Source organism: Peromyscus leucopus, chromosome 6 (genome assembly GCF_004664715.2).
Source record: "Peromyscus leucopus breed LL Stock chromosome 6, UCI_PerLeu_2.1, whole genome shotgun sequence".
Classification (NCBI taxonomy): Eukaryota; Metazoa; Chordata; class Mammalia; order Rodentia; family Cricetidae; genus Peromyscus; species Peromyscus leucopus.
In genome coordinates this window covers 67,536,422-67,561,825 of record NC_051068.1, presented here as the reverse complement: position 1 = coordinate 67,561,825, position 25,404 = coordinate 67,536,422, and the positions used below count along the sequence as shown (strand labels likewise).

At 52.4% G+C, this 25,404-nt stretch overlaps 1 protein-coding gene across 2 annotated transcripts in view; it reads right to left on the bottom strand.

Moving 5' to 3' along the window:
• The window catches only part of Kcnn3 (potassium calcium-activated channel subfamily N member 3), a 148,671-nt gene that overhangs the window by 17,482 nt on the left and 105,785 nt on the right, over positions 1–25,404 (bottom strand). For both annotated transcript variants that reach the window (XM_028890892.2, XM_037206803.1), the window contains 2 exons: positions 7,162–7,303; positions 492–602 (listed from right to left, as the gene is read on the bottom strand). In XM_028890892.2, coding sequence (XP_028746725.1) covers positions 492–602; positions 7,162–7,303 — 253 coding nt within the window. The remainder of the gene's footprint in view (positions 1–491; positions 603–7,161; positions 7,304–25,404) is intronic.

Genomic DNA, 25,404 nt, shown 5'->3' with positions numbered 1-25,404 from the left:
GGATGATGACATTTTGATGAGCAACAATATTTGGGAACGTGGGCTCCACTGAACAATCTCTTTAAATGGCTTTTTAAAAGGGATTGGATTTAGATGCATCTCCAGTATAATTTTAAGACTTTCTACTGCCCTTCTTCATGAGAATCATGAACATATTTGAGCAGAGACCAAAACCTAGCATCATCATACTGGGTGATTGATTTGACCCCATCAGGCCGGGAGGTGGCTGCTATCACTGTGTGCAATTGATCTCATTATCAGGAAAATTACTTGGTTGCTTGAAGCATGCGGTGACTTAATGGTGAACTCACCTGGTTTGACGGGATTTCCTCATCGAGCAGGAGCCGAACGCCTGAGCTGGGGCTCCCCTAACTGCACTTAGAGGAACACTGTTAATCTCTTCCGCTCAGGAACACTGTCTGATCTCTTTCTGACCAGCTCCCTCTTCAGCTGTGAACCCACACGAAGGCACGGGCACAGGGGCATCTTACCCGTTTGGTGAGCTGAGTGTCCATCATGAAGTTGTGAACATGCTTCTCTGCTTTGGTGAGTTCGAGCTTCCGGGCCACCACAGCTACCACGAGGGCGGTGCAGCCTGCACCCTGCCGGGGAACATCGAAGGGCCCCAGGAGAGAAAACACGCAGTTAGGGGGCAAACCACGAGACTCGGTGTGCCCATGCTCAGTGTGGGCATTTCAGGGGAATGGTATAAGACTCCAGGTCTCTGACTGGTCAACACATGCCATAAAGCCTGTCAAAAGCTGCTTGTGCCCTGATATCCCCACCCAAGAAGGGGTCTGCAATGCTTCTTGTCTTGTGACCCTGACATGTGGGGATGATTCTTCATAGAGCTGGCCGATTCTCAGCACTGTATGGCTAGGATGAGTCTCTGGGGAATTAAACCCATGGGCAGTCAGGCTCCTGTGCGGTGCAGCAGGTGACAGAGGGTCCAGCACATAGAAGCCTGTCTGTCTGTCTGATGCTGTCCTGAGCTCACACCAGCTCCAGCCCAGCAGGGAGAAAGAAACTCCTGTGTGGCCAAGGCAGTATGCCGGCCACACCTAGCAGTTGAGGAAGTCCTGAGACTTGCCAGATGGTGAGGCGATGCATTCTCCCCAAGAATGCGTATGGCCTCCCAAAGGGGACTCTGATAGGCACTGACTATAGCGCCTGCCCCATGTGTGGGTCTTTCTCCTTGAGGCTCGAGGCTGTGACTCAGCCCCAGGAACCGACTTTCAGAAGGAGCCTCACGCATTCACCAACATGCAGGGACTTTAAAGGTGACTATGCTCCCGCCTGCAGCCAGGATTTAAGGGATCCAGAAGAGCACCCTCAGCCTCTGTAGAATAAAGTTCCTAGTCTGCTCAGGGTGCTCCCACCTACCCCACCTCCACCTTCCGACCCCCACAGGAGAGCAGGGCAGAGGAGGAGCAAAGTGGCCGGCCTGAGCTGAGCCACAGAAGAGCGGGACGACTTTTCCTGCCTTGTCCTTTAGCTATGTACTTGGCTGTCTCTGTTTAGAAACACTCTTCTCTGTGTGGCCTGGTGGCCTGGGAATCCTGAGGGAGAAAGACAGAATCCCTTTGCCTGGTTCTCTGATGGCCAGTGGAAACCATCCCTGGATTTTCCTCACGGACCACTGCCCTCTCCTGAACATGGATACCACCCTGACCACCACCTACAGAAAGAGGTGTCGGACTTAGGAATGCTAGTGGGGAGTCTCCTCTGCCACAAAGTAAAGCAGAGAGCCAAGGCTAGCAGTTTGAGATGTTGGGGATGAAGGAATCCACTAGCAATGCTTTTGGCTTAATAGGTTTTATAACATGTGTGAGAAATGAGACTATTTCTCAGAGACTACAATCGACAGCAGAGTTGGGACAGGTGCATTTCCTACAGCACGTGCCCTTCTCCCCGTCACTGATGAAGGCGGCTGTCCTGTGTGAGATGCTGCTGGGCAAAGTGACAGTGTTTTCTCCTAGCTCTCCACAAGGGTCCCATTACCACAGCCAAGTGACGCTGTCCACTCGGCCACCCAGTCCCAGCACAGCACCCAGTCTGTGAACTTTTTTCTGACTCATTTTCCCAGTTTGTTTGGGGATAGCTGTGTTTTCTTGGCATCCGTGGCTTGCTGGAGACTCTGTGCCCAATTTTCAGAGGATACAGGCAATTGGACAGCCTGGTCTATAGCTGTAATCAATTTAGCCAGGCTGCCAAAAGCAAAAATAGCTTAAAAGAAACTGTCCTGGAGGGAGGATGCATGCTCCTTCTCCTCTTAAGCCAAGCCAACATCAACCCTCTCCTTTGTATGGAACATTCAAAAAGAAGGATGTGTCCTAGCATTAAAAATGGAACATCAGAGGGAGAGGGTTCTTCCCAGGTTCCCCTGGGTTCAGAAATAATTCCACTTAAATCACCCAGGGAAAGCTGGGGTGTGACATCTGAGGAGCGAGTCCCCCTCCGCTACATGGATCTTGGGAACATCATCGAAACAGCTGGTCATGGCCCAATTGCTGGGGTCTGGACAGGAGTCCTGTAGCTCCCGCCCTGGCCCACAGCCTAGCTGCTTGACTACAGAGGACTGTTAACAGGAAGCGCCATGCTTAAACTAAGGAACTACTCGTCTTACGTAAGAAAGATACATTTATTTTATTTTATTTTTTTTGGTATGGACACAGCAAAGTGGACTAAATCTCAGTACCCAGTTTCTTTCAACTTGCAGCTGTTTCTCCAGAGGGTGCTGCCTTAACAGTGTTCCAACTTCAGTGCATACTCACCATTTTAATAAAAAATTTATCAAATTAATTATTTGTGTGCATACGTGTATATATGTGTGTGCATGCGCATGCGTGCATGTGCGCATACCATGGTGCACATGCGGAGGTCAGGGAACAACCTGAGAAAGCCAGTTCTCTCCTTCTAGCTGTGGGTCCTGGGGTTTGAACTCAGGTTATCAGGCTTGACAGTGTGCTTTGGCCGATGTGCCATCTTGCTGGCCTACATGCTCTGATTTCTTTTAGATAATTCATTGTCTGGATAGGACTAGGGAGGTCATGAGTGACAATGCTGGAGCTACTCATGTCTATTAGAGGCAACGTTGTGAATGTGGGATCAAACACCAACAACCCTCAGAAAATGGTGTGAGGAGTGCTAAGACCCAGGCTGCTAGTCCTTTCCAGGGTGTGAGTGAGGAGGAGAGAACTTGGGAGAGGGGAGAGAGGAGGAATGAGATGGAAAAAAAAAGCTTGGCTACATTCTAATCAGCACTAATCAGAAAACAGAAAAGGAGAAAGAAAAAGAAAGAAAGGAAGGAAGGAAAGGAAGAAAGGAAGGAAGGAAGGAAGGAAAGGAAGGAAGGAAGGAAGGAAGAAAGAAAAACAGTTGACGAGAGTGAGAAAAATGGAGAACAAGGAGCCTAAGTCAGAGGGCCCAGCCTGAATTCTTTAGAGGTCACCAAAGAAGTGACATGAGACTCCCTTCCCCCAGTGCCCAGTCCTGTTGGTCCCTATGGGTTTGAGTTTCACTACTTTGTGTTCCCATGGAAACTTCTTGCTTCCGAGAGTTATCCCAGGCTTGCTTTCATCACCTGGGAGTGTTCATGAGATTTGGCCATGGTGCAGCTTGGTGTAACAGGTGAGCCACCAAGAACCTGGTTAACCGTAGTGTGAGAGTTCATGTCGTCCTGGTGCAGAATCTCAGGGATGTTGGTGGACAGAGCAGGGCAGAGGGGCGTGTGAGGAAAGGGTGGGATGGAATGAGAAAGTTGTCAGCTGCTGTAGTGACTTCTGTGGGATCAGAATGAGGAGCAAGTCTGACTCAGCCTCTCGCCTGCAGATGCCAAGACCTGAATCTGCTGCCATCAACGGGAATCCTCAGTTCATTCTACCCAAGTCCTGTTCCCACGGAGGGGGAGAGGACCCACCTTCAACAAGGCCAGACTTCCCCAAGGTACACAGGTAAGCAGAAGACTCAGACTGATCAGAGACAGGGTGACTTGAGGGATGAACATGTGTAAGCCATCGGCAGATTTGGACCCAAATCTGGACCCCAAGGTCAGCACCAGGCCTCCCACAGCTGGAAAATCTTAGACGCTGGAAAAAACAAGTATCCCAAGGGGAAAAGTATGAGGTGTTCTTAACTGAAGAGGCATAAAAGGAAATAAAACATAAATGAAAATGACAGATGGAAGCGGGCAGCCTGGAGCATTTACGGTCCGCTTGGTTGCTGCAACAGATTCCGCAGAAGAGCCAAACTACCATCAACAGCTTTGACACCAAGGTGTTTGAGGAGAGCCACATGGAACGGGACACTGAGCAGACGCCGTGCCGAGCCCTCCCTGCGCTGCTCCCAAAGTCACCTCGTCTTCATCAGCTCAAGGGGCATCTCGCAGGACTGCCGGAGAAAGCTCACCGTCCGCTGGACAGCTGCGAGGCCTGTTGGTCCACAACCCACATCAGGGGGGCAGAGTGCATGGGGGACTGAGAAGCCGAGTCACGGACACGAAGTGACTCGGCAACCCCCCCCCCAGGTGCTCCCAGATACCCACAGAAGCAGAGCCCAGAGCTCCCTGTCCCTTCTGGGTGCTGAATATTAACAGCGCTGTAAAGTATCCAGAAAAACTCCTCATGGGAAGATGCTGCAGCTCAAGGTAGATTTGTGTTAATGAGTGAACTCTCAAGTGCTCCGGGCCTATGCCAACAGTGTCAAGTTGTCCAGACAGTTATATGCCCTGCCTAATGGTAGATAATTATGCAGTTGCTGGATTGCCAAAGGAAAACAATGATTAAGGCCATTTGCAGCAGGCACAGTAAATCCTTCCCTTTCTCTTCCTGTGCAGCCCTTGCCTTGGCCTTGGTGGTGTCCATGGTAACCAAACAGGAAGCCCTACCTCTAGTCAAGGCCCTTGGAATAATAATCAGGAGATATACATCATGTGGGGGGGGGTAGCCTTAGCAATGTGAGCCCCTAGAAAGGAATGACTCAGCTGGAGAGTCACGTTGAATAGAAAAAAAAAAAAAAGCCACCAGGCTCCAGAGTGAGTAGCATTTAATGCGGGCAAAGAGACTGACAAAGAACAGAGGGAATGTCTCATGCTGGAGCCTTTGTGAGGGAAAGGCTCATATTCCTGGAGCCCGGCTTTATGCAACGCACTCCCAGGGAAGACCTGTGCGGGAACTGTAACACAGGGAGCAGTGTGGGGTCCCTCACGGCTGGCCCTTCCCAGCTGGGTCCCACTGCCATCCACCAGGAACACGGTGGGCCCACGCAGCCACCAATGGTGCTGGAAGGCGTGGGGGAGGCCGAGGAAGACCACTGCCTAGGCTAGAGAAGCCGCGTCTTGGGCTAGGGCTTTCTGTGCTTTTACCACGCTTTAGCGCAGAAGCCAGGGAGCCAGGGAAACAGTGGGCCTGGGCAGCTTCTTGGACGGGGCACAGCTCCATGCTGAGAGGGAGAATGGCTGGTATTTAAAAATAACAGAGGCCTGTCCACCTCTTGGCAGCGAGGCTCTGAGCACCCTGCCTGAGCGCCGGGGTGGGGCCGGAGCCCACTCCGGGAGCCTCAGAAGGAAAGCTGCAGCCTTCAGGTGGCATTTCACTCCTTTCTGGTAGGAAGACTCTGCCTGGTTTCCTGGTGACAGTTGGAGTCCTGCCAGACAGACTCCTACTGAACGATGGGAGGTGTTTGTTCCAAAGCCTTACACTTACCATGATTTATCCCAGCCTGGCCCCATGCCTCTCTCACTACGGCTGTTTCAAGGCCGCCTGCTCACCCGGGCCTGCCCTGCATGCGCATTGGAAAGGACAGGAGGCTGTGTGGCCAGCCTTCCATGGCCCTGGGGTCTTCTCTTCTCCTAGTGGCCAGCTGGCTCCTGCCCACCAACATCAGCTCCGATGGCCACCATGCTGAGCAGAGAGGGATGGACTCCCCTCCCTCGAGGGAGTGAGCTGGAACCTTCCCTTCTGCAGACACAGGTCACTCACTGCCTCACAGAAGGGTTGCCCTGCTTCCTGGGAGCAGCAAGAAAGGGACTGAGGCAAAAGAGCCCTGAGAGGAGGGTGCCATGGCAACAGCACAGGCTGTCAGAGCAGGACAGTGAGGGGAGAGACCTAGCACCAGGCCTCAAGCCCCCCATCGGTCCCGTCCCTCCAGCGCCGGCCTCGATGTCCCCAGGCCCAGCTGTGTGTCCTCTCTCCAGGGCCACCCCTCTTCTGAGAAGAGGGTCTCACCTGGGCTGAGAGAAGGAAGTCTGACATTGGTTCTAAGACTCCGAGCAGGGCATCCAAGGGGGGCGCTGCCTGTCCCACCCCCATAGTGTCCCCCAATCCCAGCTGCTTCGAAAGTGGGGATAGCCTGGGTACAGCTCTCATTGTTTACCCCAGTGGTCCACGGGCCAGCAAGGAGGGCAGGCGGGGGTCCAGCTTCACTTTACCCAGGAGTGTGCAAGCTCCCCAGGTGACAGCTGGCCCAGAGGCCACAGTGAGGGTAGAGGGAAAACTCGGATCCTGCCTCTAACTCGCACACCACATCCCTCCAATGTGCTGCACCCAACCTCAGTAAAACGTCATGGACATGCGCGTCCCAGAGCTCCTCGGATCCTGAGACATTTGGCCGAGGGTGGGAAGATACGGACCTCGGAGCTGGGTGCCTAGAGACCTGCTGCTGGCCTTATCAGACACCCCTCCTGGAAAGCATTTGGCCCCCAGAGCCGGCCACTCCGATGTGCAAGTGTGGAAGACAAAGCCTGAGAGAGCAAGAGTTGGCCGAGAGCCGTGTGGGCAAACCAGCAGCCAAGCCCATCCAGGACACAGGTCCCCTCAGGCTGGCTCAACGTTCTATTTCTGAGCTCCAGCTAAACTTGATCAGAACCCAGTACCGAGGTCTGCGGAACCTGGGACACAGGAAGGAGCATGGTAAATTACAAGCCCGGCGTTCCCAGGTAGCGAGCCGCGAGAGCGTCAGAGCAGCAGCCAATCCCAGCGCACTTGGGGGTGGGCTCTGAAAACTAGGTTTGCACAGTTCACACTGGCCTTTTGATGTGCAGGGGGGACAGACATCCGTTCCTAGTGACGAGCACCCCTCCCCCTCCCCTCCCCCTCCCCCAATGGGCCCTTCTGTGCTCCTGCAACACCTCGAGGAGGGCGGGGCCACGGGCAGAGTACTCACCATGATGCCGGTGAGAAGACAGACACCTTTCCCACAGTATGTGTGGGGCACCATGTCCCCATAACCAATGGAAAGGAACGTGATGGAGATGAGCCACATGGCACCCAGAAAGTTACTAGTTACATCCTGCTGGTCGTGGTACCTGCCAAGGGAAGACAGGAGTGAGTTAGGCTGTGGGAGACCACAGAGAGGTGGAGGGGATGGGGTATCTGCTGAGGAAGGTGAGGCATTGGTGACAGTGTGGCGGCTCCCCAAGGTCCTGCGTCTGGGCCCAGGCAGGGCCTGCCTGCAGCAGCTGAGTCCCAAAGGTACAATGTTTTGTCACGATTTGCAACGCACTGTAGACTTCCTTTCACTGTTGGTAGGAAAGCTCAGGATGAAATCATGCAGGAATACAATTTAAATTTTCCTTCTAAGTCGACCTTCTAAATGCATGTGGATACAATGAATCTGAGGCCACAGGCTCTTGGTCAGAATAGATTACACACACACACACACACACACACACACACACAACACACACCACTTTCTTTAAGACAGTTGATGGGTCCAAGACTGGCATCTCCTGTTTGTCTAGAGGGAGGCCATTGTGGTCTGGGCCTATCTTGAAGCTGACCCCATGGACAGAGGCTCTGGCATGTTCACGGACGTACAGCCTCCTTGCTGACCTGGATAAATATTTGTGGCAGGACACAGCTGGAAATATCATAATATGTTTTCTGCTTGGTGGCCATTCCACCCATAGTGCCTTGCTTTTCTCCAGGGAACTCAGCCCAGAAGTTCTGCTTTGGGGAGATACAGACATTTGCAGGAGCTCTGTAAGTGAGTGGGTGAGACCCCTCCACCACCAGATGCCTTTTTTTTTTTGGACAGGGTCTCACTATGTTGCCCTGGCTGTCCTAGAGCTTGCCATGTAGATCAGACTGACCATGAACTCAGATCCACCTGCCTCTGCCTTCAGAGTGCTGGGATTAGAGGCACAAACCACCATATCTAGCTTGCAGGTGCGTGTTATTGTTCAAATGTGTTCCCTCCTAAAATGCAAATGTTGCTGGGAAGACTCCTTCCTCATGAATGGATGGAGATATTTATTTATTTATTTATTTATTTATTTATTTATTTATTTATTTGACAGCGTCTCATGAGCTACATAGTTCAGGTTAGCCTCGAACTCCTGATCTTCCTCCTCCATCTCCCAAATGACAGGGTTACAGGCCCCTGACACTTCACCTGGCTTTAAAAAAAAAAAAAAGGTTTTATGCATCTGTCTGCTTGGTTTGACCCTGTGCCTTCTGCTTGTGAGGACACAGCCCTCCTTCCCTCTGGAGGACGACGTGGCATCAGGGCGCATCCCCAGACACTACACCTGTCGTCACCTTGACAGTGGACTTCCCAGCCTCCCACAGCCTGGCAACTAGCCTTTCCTTCTTCGTAAATGACCCAGCCCCTGGTGCTCTGTGACCATAACGCGGCCGAGCGAGACACAGCAGGGCGGAGCTGCAGTTCTCCAGACGGGCCTGGGAAAAGAGCCTCAAACTCAGCAGCAAGCAGGGCACAGGGGAGACGGCGAGGAGGAGGAAGAGCCTTGCTCCAAGGGTCACCCAAGTCCTGGACCAATGTGAGTGGCATGCAACGCAGTCCTCCTCCTGAGAAGTCTCCCAGTCACCTACTCAGAAGCCACCACGTGGGGAACAGAGCCTGGACCAGGGAGCTCTGTTTGGGTCGAGGGGGCAGCTCTTGGAGAACGCTGTGACCCGGGAGGCCGACACATGGCACACAGGCTCAAGCGGCTGGCAAGGGCTGGCTGGGCCCTGGCTCTGCTCAGCTGTGACCTCCATGCACAGCGGGGTCCGGAACCCCATGAGTGATCACCCAGCACTGCTTCCCCAGCCCTGTCTTCCAGGCGAGGTGGGCAGGGGCGCGTGCAAGCACGTGTGTGTCTGGAGGTGCACCTGAAGGGAAGGAGGACTGTTGCTAGCCAGAGGGAAGCGTCTACGCTGGAGAACACCAAACACAGTATGAAGGGTGCCATTTATTGAGCACCTGTGGCATACAACTGATGCCCTGAACGTAAGTGCTCTGTTTCTTACAGCATCCTTTGAAGTGTCTGATGGGTAAGCAGCTAGAAGCACAGAGACGTTGAGTGACTTGTCCGAAGACACACAGGAAGTAATGGGAACAAAGTCCACGTGTTTTTGCTGCCCCGTGGTGCACCAGAGAAGCGGAAGTGACTGACGTGTGTCCTAGAGAGTGAGAGAAAGTGTCCATGAGGGGAGCGCACCTGGGCTTCAGCAGATGAACAACGAGAAGAGGTTGGAGGGCCTGGAGTGCTACGGGCAGATGTTTGTGCTTGGTATTAGAGGGCGTGGAGGCCATTCTGGGTCCCCTGGTAGGAAATACAGCATGGCGAGAATCTCTAGGAAGGTCTGTGGTGAGCAGGATGCTTAAAAAAATGGGGCACAGCGACAAGGAAGCCATCTGAGGGGTAGGTGTGCATGGCTGGGATCAAGATGGCTGCAGCTGCCTACTGCCCTCGGGCCTGTCTCCAATCGTCAACAGGTGGCAGTGTCTTTTCACTGCACCTGTACGGGGGCGCAGGTACCTGGAACTCCTGGGGACAGTTGAAGATGGCCCGAATTGCTCTGTCACCCCTATTTTAAAGAAGGCTGTCCCCAGTTCCCAGCCATGCTCTGCTTCTCTCCTCAGACCCTGGCTGGCTGCTCCTTCCGGGCTCATATCCGCAGGCTGGCCTGTTCTGCTCCCCCGGCCATCCTGGAGAAGCACAGGCTTAACATCCCACTCTTCCCTCCAGGACTGAGGACTGAGCGGCCCCACTGGGCCACCGTCACCCCAGTCTGACACACCTTGGACAGGGGCCTGTCCTCTGTCCTGCGTCCAGGCCCTTGGCCTGGGTCCCTTCCTGCATGTTGGGAGATGACAGGCCCTGGCTCTAGATTACGAAACCAGACTCTGGGAGTGGTGACGTGGCGAGACTCAGTGGTCATGAGAAGGCCACGGAAGAAGACGGATAGAGCCCGCGCAATGAGCCAGCAGCACAGACGCAAACATGGCGGGGGGGGGGGGGGGGGGGGGGGGGACGACAGCCAGTGTGACTGATTAGGAAGAGTATTTTCTGGGAAGCCATCTCCGGCCAGGTCTGAGTACGCTGAGGTTCAGTCAGGAGCGGGGAGGGTGTCAGGGTATGGGCCAGCGCCAGCTGGACTGGGTAGCTCCATGGCTGTGGACAAGTAACTAAAAAGCTTCTGTGACTCAGTTTCCTTATCTGCTAATGGGAAGATTTAAATAACCCACAGGCAGCAGCAGCACAGTGCGAGTCCATAGCCCAGAGTGAGTGCTCACCACACAGCAGCCGTAACTGCGTGTACAGGCAAAGGCAGGCACAGAGAGAGCAGGACTTACGACCTCAGAGGAAAGAGCGCCAATGGATGATGTATCGAGACAGTCGCGGGACTGTCCTGAAGTTCAGACTGAAGTACTTGACACCGGAACAGAAGTGTCAGCGACACGAGACCCTTGCCGTCTGAGCATGAAGTGGCTGCCCGCGAGCCTACAGAGGCCAGGCCCCAGGCAGGGAAGTGTGTTTGCAGGTGTCCCCGGAGAAGCAACGGGGAGCCGTGAATGCCAGCCAGGTGCCCAAGATTAGAGTGTGGCATGCGCAGCAACGTGTACGGTATCGCTTCACGGGGCCTGCCGCGCTCCCCAGTCCTTTTCCGGCAAGTCTGCAGCTGACGCTAGTGTTCTCGAGCTGCTGGCCGCCCTCAGCATCGCCTCATCTAATTTATACACGCGCGAATTCTGGGGTACAGAGGTTAGACGTCAAAGGGAATTGCAGGCCAGGCAAGCCGGGGTGGTGGCGGCGGCGGCGGCGCGGCGGGGCGGCGGCGGCGCACGCCTTTAATCTCAGCGCTTGGAATGCAGAGGCAGGAGGATCTCTGTGAGTTGGAGGCCAGCCTGGTCTACAGAGTGACATGCAGGCTAGCAATTTTTTTTTTCCCTGTGGTTTTTAAAAATACTCGGGTAGGTTTCTTTTTTCATTCAGCATATATATACCTTTGCTGTGTGCTGAGGAAAAGAGAAACAGATCCTGAAAAAGCCATTCATTTACTAACTGCCCGATGGCTGCCCCCTCCTCTTTCGGGGGTGGGGAGGGCTGTGGGAGGAGCCAACATCAACTGACCGGCCCTGCTGCAGGCAGCCTCGGCTCGGCTCGGCTGTGGCTGTGGCGTAAGCACTGTGATGGAGATGAGTGCATCTCACCAAGCAGGAAGTGATGCTCTGGCAATCAGCTGGTGATTCAGGACTGTGGGAGGGAAGAGCCGCTGCAAGCCTAGTCACAGCTTTATGGTTTACACATGTCACACATCCACGTACTAATCTCATGCTATTTTTTGCAATCGAGCATTTTGGGGAGGAAGTAGTTTCATGTTTTTCTTTAAGGGCTGAGGATGAAGTTTTTCTTTGAACTCAACAGTAATTATTATAATTGACACTTTTTTCCATCAGGGTGAACCATGGTTTTCTTTCTTTCTTTTTTTCTATTTAATATTACAAAATAAGTAAGAGATAGGAAAAACATGGCTGGAGAGATGTCTCATTAAGCATACATGCCTACCTTTGCTCCACGAATCTCTTACGCCTAAGTGTGTAGTTCCTTACCTTTAAAAATAAGCAAGCAAGCAGGAACCCTCATGCATCTGAAGGAGGAAGGCCTCTAACACACAAAGACAGGCGAAATTAGTGACTTCAATCAAAAGAAAAGGAGTCAGGAGCAACAGATCATTCACAGAGTAGAACTCTTGGGCAGAGCTGCTGAGGGGTGGAGGTGGGGAGGGAACCTATCATTAACATTGCAAGGGAGATACAATAAGACCTTGTACCTATGAGGCAAGAAAACTGGTCAGGATGTATTATATGAGAGAAGAATCTATTTTCAATTAAAAAAAGGGGGGGTGTTCTACCAGGAAAAGCCAATTGAATAGAGCAGGAAGAGAAATTGAGCAGGTCTCCCAAATGGCAGAAAACTCAAAGAATAAAAATGAGCATAAAGTATGAGAAAATCGGTGAATCTGTCTACTGATCCAGAGAATAGTTTCAGAAACAAAGCACTGGTGGGGGAAGGAGGTCATCACTGAAGAAGTCATCCAAAAATTTCCCCAGCACAGAAGAGCTGAGCGTCACCAGGGTCGCAGCACAATGGACAACAATCGATCCATCGATCGGCCACAGCAAGGCACATTGCTGTGCAAGTCCCCAATGCCGTGGAGAAGGAACGAGATCCCGCAGGGTTCTGCGACCCCGAGGGAGGAGGAGAGGAGGAGAACAGACACAAACCACAGATTATAACGACTTTTGACTTTCCCCAGAAACACTGGAAGTTAGAAGGCCAGATACGTCTGTCAACATTCCAAAGGAAAATGGGGCTGGAGAGGCGGCTCAGTGCTTAGGAGCACTTGTTGCTCTTGCAGAGGACCCAGGTTCAGTTCCCAGCACCCACATGGTGGCTCACAGCCACCTCTAACTCCAGTTCCAGGGGATCCAATGCCCTCTTCTGACTTCCACAGACATCCCATGGTGCATAGACATACGTGCAGGCAAAACATTTGTACACGTAAAGTTAAAAAAAAAATCTAACAGTCAATTGAAAGGAAAATAATTTCCAAACCAGAATCTTGGTCAAGAGCTACCAGAATTCCAAAACCATCTGTGATGCTCAGAATGAGAATGGCCCCATTTGAATGCTTGGTCCTCAGCTGGTGGAACTGTTTGGGAAGGCTTAGGGGGTGTCCTGAATGGTTTTATGTCAACATGACTCAAGCTGGAGTCACTAGAGAGGAGGGAGACTCAAAAGGGATCCCTACCATGGGATCAGGCTATAGGCAAGCCTGTGGGGCATGTTCTTAATTAATGATCAGTGGGGCAAGACCCAGCCCATGATGGATGGTGCCATCCCTGGGCTGGTGGTCCTGGGTTCTATAAGAAAGCAGGCTGAGCAAGCCATGTGAAGCAAGCTGTTGCTGGAGGGCTTCTCTCCAGGTTCCACCAATCCCCGCAGTCCCACAATCCACGTATAAAATAATCACTCAGACACTTATATTACTTATAAACTGTATGGCCGTGGCAGGCTTCTTGCTAACTGTTCTTTTATCTTAAATTAACCCATTTTTATAAATCTATACCTTGCCACGTGGCTGGTGGCTTACCAGCGTCTTTACATGCTGCTTATCCTGGCGGTGGCTGCAGTGTCTCTCCTCCTTCTTCCTGTTTCCCCAATTCTCCTCTCTCCTTGTCCCACCTATACTTCCTGTCTGGTCACTGGCCATCAGTGTTTGATTTATATAGAGTGATATCCACAGCAGCAAGCCAGTAAGCAGCTCCCCTCCATGAGCTCTGCTTCAGCTCTGCCTCCAGGTTCCTGCCCTGTGTGAGTTCCTGTCCTGACTTCCTTGGATGATAAACCCTTTCCTCCCCAAGTTGCTTTGGTCATGGTGTTTCATCACAGCAATAGTCACCCTAACTAGGACAGGAGGTGTGGCCTTGTTGAAGGTGTGTCACTGGGGGCAGGGTTTGAGGTTTCAAAAGGCTCGTTTCCAGCTAGCTCTCTCTGCCCTGTGATTGTGTCTCAAGATGTGAGCTCTCAGCTGCCGCTCTAGTGCCTGCCCGCCTGCCCGCCTGCCCGCCTGCCCGCCTGCCTGCCTGCCCGCCATGCTCTCCACTGTGATGGCTGCTGATCCACTGAAACTGTAAGGCCCCAATAAACTCTTTCTTCTATAAGTTGCCTGGTTCATGGTGCCTTATCACAGCAGTAGGAAAGTATCAAAGATAGCACCAAAGCATGAGTTGAGTCTGAAAGAGAAAGAGAGTGGAGGACACTTTCCCATTCACAAGGCTCTAGAAGGTTTGTTTTTCCCAGGAAGCCATGGTGGGTGTCTTAGTTAGGGTTGCTATTGCTGTGAGGAAACACTATGACCAAAAGCAACTTGGGGAGGGGAAGGTTTATTTCACTCACAGTTCCACATCTCTATTCATTATCAAGAGCAGGAACTCAAGCAGGGCAGGAACCCGGAGGCAGGGGCTGATGCAGAGGCCATGGAGGAGTGTTGCTTACTGGCTTGTTCCCATGGCTTGCTCAGCCTGCTTTCTTATTGAACCCAGGACCACCAACCCAGGGATTGTGGGCTGGTCCCTCCCCCACCAATCACCAATTAAGAAAATGGCCTACAGTCAGATCTTATGGAGGTATTTTTTAAATTAAGGCTCCCTCCTCTCAGATGGCTTTAGCTTGTGTCAAGCTGACGTAAAAATAGCCAGCACGGTGTGGGACTGGGTTCTCCAAGGCAAGGAGAAAGAAGAGCAGGGCTAGAGAAGGCTGCCCCACGGAAGAGGAAAGGCCAGGACACCATGATGCAGCTGTGGAGACAGGTCCAAAGGTGGGAGGCTCTGGAGCCAGGCTCAGGGAGATAACTTTTAAAGGCCGGAGAAACCTGAACTTCCCGAAAAGAGGTTCAAACAAATGGCAAGATTTGGAATTTGACTAGTGATGAGTACATAGAATCCTAAGCAAATGAAGAAAAATGATAATTAGCAATTAGAGAAAATGAAAACTTCCACAGAAAAAGGAAAATGATAAAAAATTCTACTATAGGATCCAATTATGAATAGAGTCAAATTAGTCTTAACTAAGTGATGTAAACATTGATTTCCGGTTTAACAAAAATAAGACAGAGTTATTATAAAAGGGCCAGGGACAGGAAGAGCTGAGAGGAATACAGGGAGCTAGATTTTCACCTTCTACCCTGGAAGTGAACAGACAATGCTTAAAAGCAAAGCTTCCAAAAGTGCACAGTCCACGCATGGCTTTAGGGACCCGGAAGAAAACGCTACGTCCATCAGCAGAGCCATGGAGGTCCGATGCCTCCAGAAATGGCTAAGTGGGGAGAGCTGGGGATGCACAGCAAACACTACAGGACCACAGGCCGTGGAGGCTCTGCAGAAAGCCAGGTCTGAGGTACAGGCCTGCAATCAGGACCCAAGAGTCTGAGGCAGGAGGATTGTTGTGAGTTCAGAGACGAGCCTATTATCTCAAACAAAACAAAACTAAAATAAGTAAGCAAGCAGATAAATAAGTAAGTGATAAAAAGGATTTTCAGACATACATATCAAAAATAAAAGCAATCCAAAGATCTGGGGCGGTAGCTCAGTGATGGAGTGCTTGCCTGTTACGGTGGTTTTGGTGAGAGTGGCCCCCATAGGTTCATATAGTTGAATTCTTGGTCCTCAGTTGGTGGAACTGTTTGGGAAGGATTAGGAGGTGTGGCCTCATTGGAGGAGGTGTATTCCTGGAGGTGGACTTTGAGGTTTCAAAAGCCCACTACAGGTCCAGTCATTCTCTCTGTCCCCAGTTTCTAGTTAAGATGTCAGCTCTCTGCTAGTGTACAGTGCCATGGCTACCTGCCTGCTGCCATCCTCCCAGCCATGATGGGCATAGACTAGCCTTCTGAAACTGTAAGCAAGCCATCAATAAATGGTTTCTTTTATAAGTTTCCTTAGTCATGGTGTCTCTCTGCATTGACAGAACAGTAACTAAGACACCTAGCACACATAAAGCCCTGGCCTTGATACCCAGCACTGATATACCTGGACTGTGGTACACCCCTGCAGATGCCAGCCCTTGGGAGTTGGAGCAGGAGGATCAAGAGTTGAGCTACTTAGCAAGTTCAAGGTCAGTCTGGGATAGAGACCTGGTCTCCAAAGCAAGCAAACAACAACAAAAATCTCAAGGTGAAGAAAAATACACGTAACAATTGTTATGAAGTAAGATGCCTACTGTCCACATCAACTTAATAGGGTTTAGGATCAGCCAGGAACCACCTCAGCATGTGTCTGCCAGTATGTGTTCTGAGAGCTTTAATTTATAAGACCATCCTGAACGGGAGAGCACTACCTCATGGGCTGGGGTCCTAGGTGGGAAACGGGAGGAGGTGAACTGAGGCCAGCTGTTCACGTCTCTGCATCCTGTGGACACAACGTGGCTGGCAGTCTCATGACCTTATTGCTATGCTTTCTTGGCCATAGTGGACTACATTCCCAAGCTGTAAGCCAGAATAAAGCCTTCCCTCCTTAAGCTGCCTTAGCCGGGCATTTCTGATGCAGGGATAAGAAAAGTAACCCATACACAATACACAAATAGGTATACAAAATACACCAAAAGTACCAAGAAAATAAACGCCCAGGAAGGACCATCCAACCCCAACCACCACGTCCACCGGTGTGTTCCCACAACTCTATCACTTCTTCCCACTAGTGATCATTATCCTGGACTCTGTGTTTCTCCCTGGCTCCTTTTCTTCACAGTGGACTTCATCTCAGTGTGCTCTGTAGCTTCTGAAATGGCTGCTAGTCATCCATCCCCATCCCGAGGTAGTCATACATCTCTGCAGTACTGTCTTTTAAATGTGGGTTCAACCAGTAATTCACTTCTAACGCATCCAACATAGCGGAAGCAATGGAAGTTCTTGTCAGAATGTAGACTGTCAGGGGCTGTGGTTTCTGTCTTGGTGGGTTCTCACCTATCCTCTCTGGCTTGCTCTTCCTGAGAGAAGTCACTGCCCGTGTCTTGAAGCAAGCCAATGGAAAGTTCCCCCTCCGCCCCTTCCCACGGGGAGGATTCACTCTGTGCCACCAAGCACAGGAATGGCCTTGGAGGCCTAGACACTGGAAGAGAGACAGGTCCTAACTTCATGAGACGTCTTGAGCCAAAGGTACCCACTGAAGATGCCTTGGAATTCCTGACCCATGCAGATCACAATCATATGTTTATTTGTTTTATTGGGTGGCTCATGTCACGGCCTGCATATAGAGGTCAGAGGAAAACTTGTGGAAAAAGATTCTCTCCTTTTAGCACACGGATCACAGAGAGGGAACTCAGATCATCAGGCTTGGTGATGAGCACATGGACCTGCTGAGCCACCTGGCTGGCACTTGCTGGCACTCAGGTATTTTTTAATGGAGGTTTGGGGCATCACCAAAGTTGCATTTTTTCCATCCATTACCTTTAGTGTTTTGTGTGATCTTTCGGAAACCCCTCCCTCCCTCCCTGAGGTTATGAGACTCTGCAGTTCATCTGAAACTGGTTTTCCTCCCCCTGACTTTCGGTACTTCCTCCACGTGGAAGTAGTTCTATTTTTGAGTTCTTCATACTATTCCATTGGCCTATTAACCCTACCGTTACATAATAGTTCTCTTTGTAGCCCTTTCTGGGTACCACCTCCAGACCTATCAGGTAGTAAGTAGGTGCTCACTAAACGTCTGTGGCTTGAATATGGCTGCTCCTGTGCCATCCTGAATGCAATGCAAGCTCCCGTCCCCCAGGGGAGCATGCCAGAGTGGCTCCAGCCGTTGTCTTCGGCAGACTGGCCTTTGTCAAAGTGGCTGCCAAATTCCTCGAGCTTGGAGTTGGTTTTCACAATTCATAAGAACACGGCTTCTTGACACTGGCTGTGACCTGATCCAGAACAGGGTGATGGGAATGGAGCCCAAGAGGAGAGAATACAGATCTCCCTTTGTCTCCAAAGGAGTGTGGACACTTGTGGAAAGTAGTCTCTCCCCAGGAGAGTCTTTCCATATGGATCTGAGGGATGTGGTAGCCCCGGCCATTTGTCTGGGGTTGGTTTGTTTGCTGGAATGTCGCAAGAATCAAGTCAGGCCTTGTGCAGAACTCCCTCCAAGAAGGATGGCTGCCCTCAACTTGTACTCCACGCTCAGATTCTCCGTCGGACACTGCACAGAGCTGGGGTGCCCTTCCTGCTCAGATCAATCTCCAGTGAAGAACTCAACAGCACGCCTCTGGATCAGCAGTGGCCTTGGACCCCACCGCATGCTCTCCTCAGATGGTTCTCTTTGGCATCTTCAGCGACTTGCTCCTTTCCCTCTCCCAGCACATTTTCTAGGCCTCGTCCTCTGGCTTCCTCAGTGTCCCAAGCTTGCCTTGTGCACACACACACACACCTCTCAATCCCCCCGTGTCTGCCCTTGTCTCCATCGGTCCCTCTAACTGATCCCAGGAGACCCCGCTCCAACTCTCCTGGTGGCTGGAGCTCTTCCCCTGACTCCCACACCAGAGAGCATCCTCACCATCCAGCTGTTGCTCTGGCCCACACCACACAGAACGCTCACTATCCAGCTGTGGCTCTGGCTCTTCTGCTGGGAGGCCCCAGCCTGTTCGGCGTCAATGTGAAACCCAGGCTCTGGGACCGGGCCACAAATTCTTGGTCCTTCCCCATAGTACATGCAGTACACGGTCCCCGGTGTCCCGGTAAGAGGGGCCGGCAGCTCCCAGAGTTCCTTTTCCATGAATGAGAACAGTGTTTGACACCGTGCTGGCGATCCACTGCCGACTGTCCCGCCATGACAGCCCTGGGCAGGATTTGCTTTGACAGAACTCGAGGAAAACCCCAAGACTGTCCGGCTTGGTGACTTTGATGTCCTGTCTTCAGGGAATCAGGTCTAATCCAGCCCTGCCTATCTTACCAGAAGTGGAAGAGCGGCATGTGAGAAGAGGCATTGCCTCTGGAAAGGAACCTCGTGGCAAGGACGCGCACAGGACACGGAGGAGGGCAGGCACGAGATGCTGTTCGGAGAGCCCGGCTTCTCCACAGAGTGCTGTCGTCTGTCATGGGTCTCGGACTTCTGGGTGCTCTCCATCTCCTGCTCCATCAGAGAGTCATCCCATCCGTGTGTGAATCAGGTCTAATCCAGCCCTGCCTATCTTACCAGAACGTGGAAGAGCTATCAGCCTTCTGTGCATGTCAGAGAGAGAGGCATGGGACTGCCTCTGGAAGAGCCTCCCACCCCTCCCCCTGGGGCTCTGTCCTCGTGGCAAGGACAGCCGCACAGGACACGGAGGGAGGGCAGGCACGAGACACTGCTGTTCGGGAGAGCCCGGCTTCTCCACAGAGCGCTGTCGTCTGTCATCGCCGGGGCTCTCGGACTTCTGGGTGGCAGCCGCCTCTCCATCTCCCCTGCTCCATCAGAGAGTCATCCGTGTGTGAACACTCGTCTTCTCGTTTGGGTACAGCCTTGTCCTCTCCGGTGGAGCCTGACGTGCTGGCTCGCAGGCCTCTGCTTCTGCTGGCGCCGCCACACCTTGGACCACCATGGTTTCACCGCAGCAGGGGAATCGCTTATCATCAGAGAGCATGGCAGACATTCCTGGGTCCTTCTGAGCGAAAGCCCGTCCTTCCGGGTGCCCAAGGACCACCCCTCCACACCCACGGGACCTCTCTGAACCCTTTGCCGTGGGCCTCCTGTTTCCTTCTCTGACATCTGCTCAGCAGCTCAATGGCCTAGCTTTATTCCCTGCTCCTGGCTTTCCTGCTAGCTACCCCTGCTTGGAAGCCTCTGCCCACAGACTACGGCAGTCCTTGGCTCACATGCCAGTGTCTTGGTAAGGCTCCCGGCCACCCCATTCCTACCCGCATTCCTGCTGCACGCACCGTGCCCCAGCTCCTGTCCTGGGACCCGCCACACACACCTTATCCCATGTATCACACCACCCAACAGGATGCACATTTGGCTTTGTCGGTCCTATTTGCCAGGCCCCCTTACCGATGCATCATCCCTGCTACTCCGTGAATGTCTGTTGAACAAATGGATGGAAGAAGACAGGGGATGGCCCATTTAGTCACAGAGGCCCTCGCAGCCTGGCCTGAGGACTGTCGCTCCAATGTTACACGTAAGCAGTAAAAAGCCTCTAAGAATAACCAACCAAACTAGCTCCTCCCAGCAAGTGAGAGGGACCCACGGAAGCTGGGGCCTGACCTCTGTTCCCAGCCCAGACAGAGCAGCCGCAGCAGGCGAGATGGGGCATGGGGACAGTCTCTGGGCCTAGCTGGGTCCTCACTGGCTTGGCAGGGACTCTGGCATTGGCTAATGGCAAGGGTGTGTGTGTGTGTGTGTGTGTGTGTGTGTGTGTGTGTGTGTGTGTGTGTGAAGGAGACATACCATGGAGTCTTTACTTCTGCCTTTGTCCAGGGCCCTACTTGGCTCTACTAATCAAGCATCCTCAGCATGGCAGGGCCGGCCACTGCAGCTATTTCTCAAGGGCTTGTGGGCCTCAGCTCAGAGGCCCTAGGGAAATGTGAGGAGTATGTAAAGAGGTCGCTGAAACTCAGAGTTAGCTGAAAAGTAAACGCCTTGGGGGACATCAGGGCTCTTCCTGCTTATTCCCACCCAAAAGACAGTTCCTTCTATAAACATCTTCAAATGCCAAATGACAGGCTGAACACAAGTCCTGTAGACCATGTGCCGTGATGTGGGCAGAAAGCCACTCCCTGATCCCTTCATACTCAAGGACAGCGAACGGTTTTCCAAGGGCTGACTTTGAGTTTAGAGACATAAGGATGTTTCCCTTTGACAGCCTGGATCTTTCCAAGGCACGTCTAAATCTATCCCTTTGCTTCCAGACCTAGGAACGAACTGCATGTGCCCCGGGAGGTGAAGAAGCGCCACCACCAGAGTCCAGGGACACCCCAGCTGAGCTTCCCTCATTTCTGGTTGTTTCTGCTCCCCCACCCCCACCCCAGCCTCTGGCTTCTTCGTTTTGATCCCCCACCCCAACCTTGCTAGAGGAAGCAGCATTTGAGGGAAGCCAGCTGCCCTTCCCTCCATAGTCCGTCTTCTGCTCAGAGGGAGTGCCGTCCACCTCTTTGGATGGTTATTAAATCAAAAACCAGATGGCTCATCTGGCAAAGCTTTCTCAATTTGCAATGTTTCTTCCTTCTTATTAAAAAATATTTCCATGTTTTCTGATTGGGAAACGTTTAACAAGATGTGTGGAAACGGAGAAAAGCTATGCCTAGAAGGACCACTTCCTGGGGAAGCGTCTTCCAGGGGGATGAGTGTGGTGAAGGGGGTGCGGGCTGGGAGACCAGCAGGGAGGTTGCCCACACCAGCGCTGCCACGTCTTACTGTGGTAAGTGCTTGCCTCTTCACATTTCAGGCTTTCCCTTTGACAGGAAGCACGCCCCGGCTCTCCGGGTGTTTGTGGGATCACCACATGAGAAGTCACACGTACCTCACACCTAGCTCTCTGCACACACGGCGGCCTCAGTTAACCACTGCGGTTCAGTCAGCGAGGGAGAGTCTAACTTCACGAGGCTAGACGCCAAACGTCAACATGACAAAAGCCGTGTTTAGGTGAGACAAATGTGTTGAGATGAGCCTGGACCCATGGGACAAGGGACCTTCTTTGAAAACAGTACATTTAGGAGGAGCCAACCAGAATGACTGGGTGGCTAGGCCCAGGTGAGGAGGGTGGCTCAGGAGAAGGATGCGGTGGCTGAGGGCCCAGGAGGCTGTGCAGGTCAAGACACACTCTTCCCAAATCTCCAGCATGGGGTTTTTAGTACGGAAGAAGGCGCGGGGTTGGGAGGGGGGCTGTGCTGGTAACTGCTCTCCCTAACCACACGTCTTCCTCCCCCACCCTCCTCTTGCCTTCTCCTTTTTCTTGTTTTTCTCTTCTGTCAGTCTTCCCTCTTTCTTCTCTTCCCCTCTCTGTTTCCCCTTCACTTTCTCGGCCTCCTGGGAGGGCTCAGGACGGAGTCACTTTCAGGGGAAGATCACCCATGCCTCCACAAGCCATCATTCATTCTTGGGGAACACCAGCCTTTGCTCAGGCCTGCCAGGTAGGACCAGATGCAGGTGGCAGAAAATGAGTCAGGACAAGGTCCCCGATCCGGGGAGTCCCCAATCCGGGGAGCCCCCCCGGAGGAGTCAAGACCGATAGAAGGTGAGTGGGAACAGCTGTACCAGGAGGTCTGTGGTCTGTTAGCATGAGGGGTAGGGGGTGGGGCCGTGGGAAAATCAACTGATCTCTGACTCTGCTCTTAGAGCGGCCCTTTCTCTGCCGCCCAGATCCTCTCAGCACCCATCACCCCTTCTCTCCTGCGCGTGGACAGCGCCACCGCCATCTTTTATGACCTGGGCATTCTTCCTGGGCTTGCTCTACCATCACGACACATCCAGTGAGTTGTCCTGTGGATGTGGGTTCCATGCTCTGGCAGCACAGCACTCCAGCGGTGTCCTCACCAGGTGCCTCATGGTCAGTCTACACCTCAGCTCCCTCTAAACTGCAGTCAAAGAACTCTGCCTAAACACAGGCACCCCCGGTGTTCCCATTCAACAGAGGCTCCCACCAGCCTGGAAAACAAGTAGGAAGAAGAAACGGCCTCCGGAGTCACATGGGGCACGCATCAGCACCATGGCTGAGGTGCCTGCCCCTGGGCTGTGCTGGTTCCCAGCCCCGTGAAGACCCTCCTTGCTCTCCTGGACTCTGGTTTGTTATTTTCCCCGGGAAGGAGGCTGGGATTCAGCTACCATCATGGAGATGACTTGCACCTGGGCACCCGGGGAACAGAAGCCAGGGATGTGAACAGCAGCTCTCCTCTGTCATCAGGCTGGGAACTGTGGCTTTGGCTGAAGAGCTGAGAACTGTGTCCTTAGATTGAGGCCATACCTCCCCCTCTGGCACTGAAGGAAAGAGGTCCAGATCGTCTTCCTGATCCCCAGCAAGCAGCTGCTGCTGCTTCCCTGCGCTGTCCGCTCACACTCCTGAATGCTGCCCACACTGGGCCTCCTTTGAGCTGAGGACATCAGCTCCTTTAGACTGCCTTCTTGACCAAGCGCCCTCTGAGCTTGTCAACTCTCTGCCACTTCTCCACACAGGCCTTGCCCAGGTCCCCAGGCAGGTCAGCAGAACCAGGCAAACAGTTGAAAGAGGCCAGGAATGAACCAGGGCTTTGGAAGAAATGACATTTCAACTTCGCCATTTCATTCCTCTTTGGGGCTCTGCTGTCTTGGTTTTTATTCAACTCCACTGGCCCAGAGCCTCCCTCCCTGCCTGGGAGTCTTCTCCCCCCTGGTTGAGCCTTTCTTGACAACTGCCCTCAGTCACAGAGGTGACTTTGTAAGCAAAAGGCTTTCTGAGGGCTGAGTTCCCATACACAGAGACAAAAACAAAGTAGTTGGGATTCTTGCAAAGTATTTCCTCTGTGATCTTAGATGCATTCTATTTCTCATCGCATTTTATTTCTGGAACTATCTGCATGAGGTAGGTAGGGCTGGATGGTAGCTTTACTCCAGGAAAGAACTACCACTGTTACCATTTATCAAGTCCCAGCTCGGAGCCGAGTGTGCCCAAACTGTTCACACTCTCTGATCGATGAGGTGAATACTCACCATTTCTTGTTTCCTGACTGGAGACTCAGCTCCACTCAGTTAGGGGATGTGTACACAATAAAGCACTTGCTTGAGGTGGAGGTGCATGCCTATAATCCCAACACCCAGGAAGCTGAGGCCAGAGGATCAGGAGTTTGAAGATAGTCTGAGTTGCATAGTAAGTTCAAGGCCAGCTTGAGCTACATAGCAAGACTTGGTCTAAAATACAGAACAACAACAAACACCTAGGATTGGAGATAAACCTCAGAGGCAGAGCACTTGCCTAGCACATGGAAGGCTCCAAATTCAATCTTCACCACCTCCCAAAAAAGTAAATGAATAAAGCCTCGGCTGAGTGGTTGTACTGGGTGTAAGCTTGCATTTGCTTGAGCTCACAGCCCTGTGCTTGGCCATATGATGCCTCCAAGAAAACAAAGGCCCAGGGAAGCTGGGTGAAGAGGTTGCTGGGGCCTTCCCCCCTTCTGGCTTCTGAGCCAGGATCTCTATGAAAAGGGCTCTTGTAATTAAGAGCTAGGGTTGCCCTGTTCAGCCTTGTAGGTTATGTACAGTCCCAGGAAAGGACATTCACAAAGGCTTCAATGGCACCCCCTGGAAGGGACTACTGCAGAGATCCTGGTCCTGGATGGAGCCCTAAAGGAAAGAAGGGGGTTTTCTCCTCAGAGAATGAAAAGCAGGCAGCCGGGCAAGCAAATTTCTCACCTAGACAGGGTTAGTGTGGGAGGGAGGTGGGGATCACTCTGTGGCCAAGAACAAATAGGAACAGAAGGAGGGATGCCCTGAAAAGAGTTTCCTTGCTCATTTACCTAAGGGAGAGGCGTGAGAGCTTTGGGTGGGAAACCTCCCCTGCCATGGAACAGTGGGTGCTGAGGAGGAACCTGGAAGCCAGGGGAGATGGGAGGATTCCAGCTGGCTGAGTTCGCAGCCATTAGAAAGCCATGGAGAAAAGGGTCATTGCAGAGCCAAGGACTGCAGGCCAGGCCAAGGACAGAGCTCGCCTTTGTCCTCATCTAAGGACGAGGCATCGGGCTCCCTGACCACAGTATCTCCTTCTAAAATGTTTCCACAGGCCTGGGCATCACATGTTTCCAAGAAAAGGATGGCCAAGTGTAGCAGGTAGCAGGTTCTTAGGAGCTAGCTCCAGTCCACTCTCCACACTGCCAAGTCCCTGAAACTTTAGTTGGCATGATTAACTGGAAGGTTCTGGAACACAACTCAAACATGAAGCTAAGTACTTGCGAAGAAAAGGATAGAGACAGCCCATGGCACTCAACTTTTCCCCTCAAGAGGAGTTTTCTTGCTGGATAGACTTTCAAGTCCTCAAAGACGGCATGCCCCATGACCCATAAGAGCAGCCTCTGGACACAGCGTTCCTTGCTGGAGCTCAGGCCACCACCTTGGGCCTCTTAACCATGTGGGGTGAAAGCTGCCAGCATTAGAATTCCCTTTTCCTGTCTCTCGAACTGAGAGGGGCTTGCTGGAGGAAAATGAGGGGCAAGACAAAGACGAGATGAACCACGGAGATTTCTGTCAGCTGCAGGGCCAAGAGGGAAGGTGTGAAATCTGTCCCTCATGGTGTACCTATCACTAGGGGCCTCGTGTCCTCATCTAGATGAAGGGCAGGTCTGTGGCTGTGACCTTGGAGCACTGTCTGCCTTCACTCAGCAGCCCACACCGGCAGGGCAGATCAGGCCGGGCAGTGAGTGACCATCTGCAGTACCCTTGGCTCTTCAAGGCCATCTTTGAGAAGACAGATTCATGGAAGCCTTGTCTCGAATCAGCGCATGATCACACTCAGGCTTAGTGGCTTGGTGGCAGGTGCCTTTACCCACTGAGCCACCTCCCTGGTCCCTGTTTCGTGTTTAAATCACACTCTGCCTCCTTCTCTATCTTCCTTTCCACTCCCAGAGCACCTGGAGCTGGGATGGCTACACAGGCAGAAGCCAGGAGGCCTATGGCATCTCAGGAAACAAGACAATGCCAGGAGCCAGG